The sequence below is a fragment of the Umbelopsis ramanniana genome, assembly GCF_025399195.1.
Source record: "Umbelopsis ramanniana AG unplaced genomic scaffold K450scaffold_72, whole genome shotgun sequence".
Lineage (NCBI taxonomy): Eukaryota > Fungi > Mucoromycota > Umbelopsidomycetes > Umbelopsidales > Umbelopsidaceae > Umbelopsis > Umbelopsis ramanniana.
Genome location: NW_026252158.1, coordinates 96,858 through 102,857, shown reverse-complemented (window position 1 = coordinate 102,857; position 6,000 = coordinate 96,858). Strand labels below are relative to the sequence as shown.

Genomic DNA, 6,000 nt, shown 5'->3' with positions numbered 1-6,000 from the left:
GTGGAGGAGAAATTGGCCAAGGTTTTGAGATTAGCCCTCACTACCATTGCTCAAGAATATGTTTGGACCCGAATGAATCGTATCGAATAATGGAAAAAAAAAAAAAAAAAAAAAAACAGATATCATGGATGGGTATCGAACCGGAGTTTAGAATATAGCCCATTTTTTCTTGTATTTTCTCCAGTTTGGTTTCGAGCAAGTAAATTCCAATTGGTTCTTCCTACTTTACATCATGCCGATGCAGAAAGTAGTAGTTATGCTCATCGTCTTTATGTCGGCGATGGTATCGTTACTTCTACTGTATGCAACTCGGTCACCTAGATCAGCGTCTTCATCTATGCAATCCGATATGGATGCTGTAGACAATCTGCTGCACCAACCTGTCGAGGAAGCTATACCGGCTTGTACATGGAATACCGCCACTCGTGATAACCTCACATTATCAAAACAGCAATGGGAGAAATGCCTGGACGGGGGATCAGAGCCGTCTGCTTATCTCTCAATTGTCATTGTGACTCGGATGGATGACTATGCTGGTAAGTGTATATTTTATTTAGCTATATTGGAGCTTGCTGTAGCAGCGGCGGCTAAAGCGAAGAGGAAAAGCCCATTGTCATATTTGGCAATTCTAAAACCTCACGTTGTTTTTCTCGATTTTGACCTTTTTCTTTCGGCTAGGGAATCAATTCCACCGGTTTCAAAACTTTATCAACAGTGCCTATTTACTTGCTGAGCATACAAAGGAGAACATCGAGTTGTTGATCATAGAATGGAATCCTCCAGAAGGCACCCGGCGGGTTTATGATGTTTTGGTACCTGAGTTTTCTTGTTGTTTAACCAAAAATCCAACTTTGGGGTTAACTTTTCTTGATATTCTGTCTAGCGTTTTCGCCGCTCTAATTATCTCACCTACCGAATTATCGCGGTGCCAAAAGCACTGCACAACGTCATTCCTAATGTAGGAAATGCCCCGTTGCACGAGTTTGAAGGCAAAAATCTTGGCATTCGTTTTGCCCGCGGAGAGTATGTCGTTTGTACGAATCAAGGTTAGTTAGTTTCATTTTGCTCGAGGAACAATGTTCTGTTGTTCCAGAAGATCTAACCTTCAACACAGACGATATATGGTCCCTCAATTTCCACAATGCAATCAAGTCACATTTCTTCCAGAAGGGAACCATTTATCTGCAGCATCAGGACCGTCATAATATGTAAGTCACCCTGGGTGTTTTTGAACTGGCTGGGCGAAAGACAAGACCGTACTAACTCTTAGTTCCCTTCCTAGACACGACGACTTGCCACCTTCCATCGTGAGACTTCCAGTATACCCAGACGATGACACTTTGTACAATGCCTGCGTACCTAAGCCGCAAGACTGGGGAAATTTCAGATCGGATGGTCCTATTGAAGTGAATTTGGACAATATCTTGCAAGTCGCTGATCAAGCTGGTGATTTTACACTGGCTCATAGAGACACATGGAAGCACGTCAGAGGATATCGAGAGACAGGCGGAGTGGCATGGTATGTATTGTACAACGTTATCTGATAAGGTTTTTGGTACTGACTCCGACGTTCATTTTATCTTTGCCACCAGGGTTGACATTGAATTTGTCTGTACAGCAGTATGGACCCTCGATCTAGAGGTACAATACATCAAAGACACGTTTGCCTGTCATCAAGACCATCCTAATATCTGGGAACAGACCCCAGAACGACATACAAATAATACAAACATAGATATGGGAGAGATCATGCGCAAGGAGAAGGTGTATCTGAATGACGAGGACAAATGGGCAATGCAACAAATAGACATTTGGCAATATGGATTAGATTGCCATCAATTTAATGGAGGGCTTTGCTGGTAATCAGAGCTGTTATTTTCTAGTTGATTTTTAATTTCATGTACATACCAATACACTGTTTTATGCTTTACAGTTCAGTTATTTATTTTATTTTTTGCGAGACAAATACTTAAAAGAAATAGTTTTGATTTTTTTTATAATAATGTCTGTGCATGTCGAAAAAATACTCAGCGTAGGTTTTACTAACGGCCGTGGATAAGACGTCAGCTTAAATTGACATGAAGCCTTCATTAATTCGGTATTGGTTGCACCAATCCAGCCTGCGTCGATTATCACTGAAACACGCGATGTGCATGCATGCAGATCCTTTAGGTGTGGATACTCTCCAACTGTTTGCATGCCGTAGTCGAAGCACTGATCCTGACCCCACTGTGTGTGAAAATAGCAAACGCTTCTCAAAGCCAGCTAACCTCTAGCTAATGAGGCTCAAAATGAAACGAAGCATGTTCAGCAACCAATGTGACAGACAGAAATAAGGTGAAATCAAAAATAGCAGCAAATGTTGATCCCAGCCAAAAACATCCCAAAAATTAATGCGGCTCGGCCAATGGTTGAGACTAAACCATGCAACCTTACACTAGCTCTCTGTAAGTACGCACAGATTCTTGGAAATATGGCACAGAGCTGAAGTACCGTTCCGGACAAATCAAAAAACACAAAACTGTGGGGTGTTCCCCTAAATCACGGTTACCAATGGCAAGGGAATGTTCTAGGGCATGAAATGTGCTGTTCACGCCATTTATGCCATAACAGAAATTTTTTGCCTCAGGGGGGAAGGTGATCCTCAGTATCATGGCAAAGGTATCTCTCCCAGTTTTTTTTTTACACACGCCAACCGAACCGTGGTAAAGCCACTTGGTATGGCTACTCAACCAGTTCTCCATCTTTTCAATTTAAAGGTACCTCCTTTCCAATGTCCTGTAGCTAGGCAATCTCACGAATCTGGTCTTATTGGTTAACTCTTTTTTTTTTTTTTTCCAAACATATTCAGCAGGGGTATGCTGCCTCAGAGGAAAGGAGATGAATTAGGCTGTGGTGAGAGGCTTTTATTCAAAGCGGTTCGTATGAGAGATGTAAGGAATTATGCCGACTGACTCTCAAAACAAAGGAATGAGCTGTCCAGCTAGTTACAGGGCAGTCGTATCCTAGCTAGGGATCTTTTGGGAAATTCTCTTTGAAAAGGAGCTGGTGCGAATGGCCTGAGTTTTTTGTTTTTCGTTAAAAAGGGTAAGGCAACCTTGTGTCTCCCTACGGTCAGTCAGGCCAGCTACGCCCTGTGTCAAAATGGTGCCAATGCCCTCGCCCCCTGCCCATATCCATGCAGTCGATGGTGCAAAGAAGGCTACCGAACGTGACTGGGTACATATTTTTGGAGCAAAGCATCAAACAAACATGCTTTTTCTCACTTTGGCGTTTTTCTGTCCTCACTACAGATCTCAAAAGTATAAATTAGTCTGCGAGTCCCAGTTTTTGGATCAGAAAAAATAAATCCACCTCTTTGGCCGCGACCAGCAAATTATAGCATTGCTCCCCACCTCTTCTCTCTTTTCTCAACACTTCACTTTTCCTAAGAAACAATGGCTGATCTCGAAAACAAGCAAGAACATCCCTACTACTCCAACCCCAGCCCTGTTCCTGCTCCCGCTCCTGCTCAGCAGGTGATTGCTAACCCAGGTCCATTGGGTCTTTGCGGCTTCGCATTGACTACCTTTGTCTTGTCTCTTCATAATGCTGGTGCTGGTGTTGCTGCTACTGGCCCTAGCAATGTCGTAGTTGGTCTTGCCTTCTTCTATGGTGGTCTTGTTCAGGTATGGCTACCCAAAAAATTTTTGACAGATTTTTTTTTGTAGGCCGCGTTTGTTGACTCTGTGTTATTATTTCTATCCACTCTGCAGTTGCTCGCTGGTATGTGGGAATTCAAGACTGGTAACACTTTCGGTGCCACTGCATTCTCCAGCTATGGTGGTTTCTGGCTCTCCTTCGGTTTGATCTTCGTTCCTGGTGCTGGTATCCTCGATGCTTACACCGCCAAGTCCACCGTCCAAAACTTGGAAAACTCCCTTGGTATCTACCTTTTGGGATGGACCATTTTCACTGGCATTATGCTTATTGCCTCCCACCGATCTAACTGCGGACTTGTTGCTCTCTTCTTCTTCCTCTTCATCACTTTCATTCTCTTGACTGCCTCCAAGTTCAATGCTAGCACTCCCTTGCAAGTCGCTGGAGGTGCATTTGGCGTTGTCACCGCCGTTATTGCGTGGTACAATGCACTGAGTGGTCTCCTTACCAAAGAGAGCAGCTATTTCACTCTCCCTACTGTTCCTCTTCACTAAATTGTTTCGTCTCTCCGTACACCTTACCAACCCCTTTTTCATAAAATGGTTTGTACCACAGCTGCAGGCTTATTTTCCATTCTTTAATAATCTTTAGTGAACCCGAAACGATAATAAAATTATATCCACTTATGTTATTTTCCCAATGTTGTTGTGTGATTTTATTGTACACATCGTTAATGGGCTATGCACATGAGAAACAAGGTCTCGCGCAAAAGCCCAAACATCTTAGTATGGAATGGCAATCGATCAAAAATGGCAGTATCAGTCCGACTCTGAGGCATTCTTACCCTCCAACCCCAAGCCCACTTGGTAGATGATTGCCCATCGGTGAGATCCACCTCATGCCGGCTTTGCCAAATTGGTCGTTCAACATACAAAAATATGTACCATGGAATAGCCACCAAAACAAGCTGATGTGCAAATTGCGGCGCAGCAAAGAGAGCATCCATGCTTCCGAGGCTCGTCTATTCCAGGTATTCCAATGGTGTGGGGAAATGACGTGAGTACAGAAGATACGGTACACACGATGCTAATAGCACGTTTGGGGGGGAATTCAAAGAAAGGAAAATGTCATTGTGATGATTGGCTATATTAAAATGAGGTTGAGAACGCTGACAGGCATGATTGACAGCATTGCTGGTATTGACCGCGCATAGGTGAACTCATTCGTCGTCAAGCAAATAAACAAGCCAGGAATAGTTTTATTCTTCTCAGTAGTTATCGATGCTACTGCTTCAAATTTCCTGACCCCTTACATTTGTCATAAAAATCTTTCATTGAATTCACGCTCTGGGACCAGTTTAGCGTGCAACTTTTACATTCAACTAGTCAAAGGTGAAAACCAATGCCGACTTCCAACGACATCAGTAGACCCATACCGGATGTGCCAAAAGTGCCTGCTCCGGCTCAGCCATCCCCTTTACCGCCTGAGCCTGATGCTGAGCCGGAAATCAAGTTACCACCCAATGTGGATACTCCACCGGATCACCTCCCGCAACCGACTCCTCCTCCGCAGGTGCTTCCACCCTACAAAGGGATACGAGCAACCCTCAAAGAGATATTTGAAAGTCGCAATGCCTCTGGATCCGATAGCGGTAAATCACCCGACAAATGGGATGAGTCGTGTTTTCAGTGGTGTAAACAGCAACAGGAGGCAAGAAAAGACGGCAAGGAACCTGCGTGCAAAATGGTATGCTTTCGACGGCGAGTTAATCAGTTGGTAAAGGAAAGCGATGAAAAAACCCCATCGCCGCCGGAACGCTGGAATCCTCTTCGTGGATTTTCTATTGTGATAGTGGATGGAAAGGCCAACTGTGAAGATCATGTTGACGGTAAGTCATAGCGAGACAGGATGGAAGTTGTAGTATGCAGCGGTTATACTCACACGATGGACATCTTTTAGATATGAATAAAACTGCCATGGATCGAGCGAAGTCCTCAGAGTGAGTACAATGAGCGTGAGGGGCCTACATACATCTATCTTGCCATTTACAATCATGTGTTACATTTTCCAGCAAAGGTCCGTCTGTGCATGAAACGGACATAGGAGAACAGTTGGAGAAAATTCAGTCGGAAGGTGAGTTAGCGGTTTTGCGTATTTCCTCAACTTCAAATGACATACATACGGTCTGTAACATCAGCTAACCAATCCGTTTTCAGGGGAGAGACTAGTCATCAAAACATTTACCCCGGTGTATATGCTCAGTAAACGATACATCGATTCTTGGTCGGATGGAACGCAAGCAGCCTTTTTTGAACGGTTTACAGAAAGCGTCAAGCGAGCCGACGCATACCACATTGTCCG

At 44.0% G+C, this 6,000-nt stretch overlaps 3 protein-coding genes across 3 annotated transcripts; all 3 read left to right on the top strand.

Moving 5' to 3' along the window:
* K450DRAFT_258798 (uncharacterized protein) lies at positions 1-2,003 on the top strand. Its single transcript, XM_051591904.1, has 5 exons — positions 1-536; positions 679-812; positions 884-1,046; positions 1,115-1,208; positions 1,283-2,003. Exons 1-5 carry the CDS (start codon positions 233-235, stop codon positions 1,542-1,544), a joined length of 957 nt encoding a protein of 318 aa, XP_051441081.1. The 5' UTR covers positions 1-232; the 3' UTR covers positions 1,545-2,003.
* Positions 2,004-3,265: 1,262 nt separating this feature from the next.
* K450DRAFT_258796 (uncharacterized protein) lies at positions 3,266-4,339 on the top strand. The gene is made up of 2 exons (XM_051591903.1): positions 3,266-3,668; positions 3,756-4,339. Exons 1-2 carry the CDS (start codon positions 3,438-3,440, stop codon positions 4,191-4,193), a joined length of 669 nt encoding a protein of 222 aa, XP_051441080.1. The 5' UTR covers positions 3,266-3,437; the 3' UTR covers positions 4,194-4,339.
* Positions 4,340-4,996: 657 nt separating this feature from the next.
* Positions 4,997-5,726, top strand: K450DRAFT_258794 (uncharacterized protein). Its single transcript, XM_051591902.1, has 2 exons — positions 4,997-5,527; positions 5,599-5,726. Exons 1-2 carry the CDS (start codon positions 5,041-5,043, stop codon positions 5,640-5,642), a joined length of 531 nt encoding a protein of 176 aa, XP_051441079.1. The 5' UTR covers positions 4,997-5,040; the 3' UTR covers positions 5,643-5,726.
* The last annotated feature ends 274 nt before the right edge of the window (positions 5,727-6,000 follow it).

Coding starts and splice junctions, on each gene's coding strand:
- K450DRAFT_258798 (XM_051591904.1), top strand. CDS start 233: ATGCCGATGCAGAAAGTAGTAGTTATGCTCATCGTCTTTATGTCGGCG. Junction 1,047..1,114: donor TGTCGTTTGTACGAATCAAG/GTTAGTTAGTTT, acceptor CCTTCAACACAG/ACGATATATGGTCCCTCAAT. Junction 1,209..1,282: donor CATCAGGACCGTCATAATAT/GTAAGTCACCCT, acceptor TTCCCTTCCTAG/ACACGACGACTTGCCACCTT.
- K450DRAFT_258796 (XM_051591903.1), top strand. CDS start 3,438: ATGGCTGATCTCGAAAACAAGCAAGAACATCCCTACTACTCCAACCCC. Junction 3,669..3,755: donor TCTATGGTGGTCTTGTTCAG/GTATGGCTACCC, acceptor TCCACTCTGCAG/TTGCTCGCTGGTATGTGGGA.
- K450DRAFT_258794 (XM_051591902.1), top strand. CDS start 5,041: ATGCCGACTTCCAACGACATCAGTAGACCCATACCGGATGTGCCAAAA. Junction 5,528..5,598: donor CTGTGAAGATCATGTTGACG/GTAAGTCATAGC, acceptor GACATCTTTTAG/ATATGAATAAAACTGCCATG.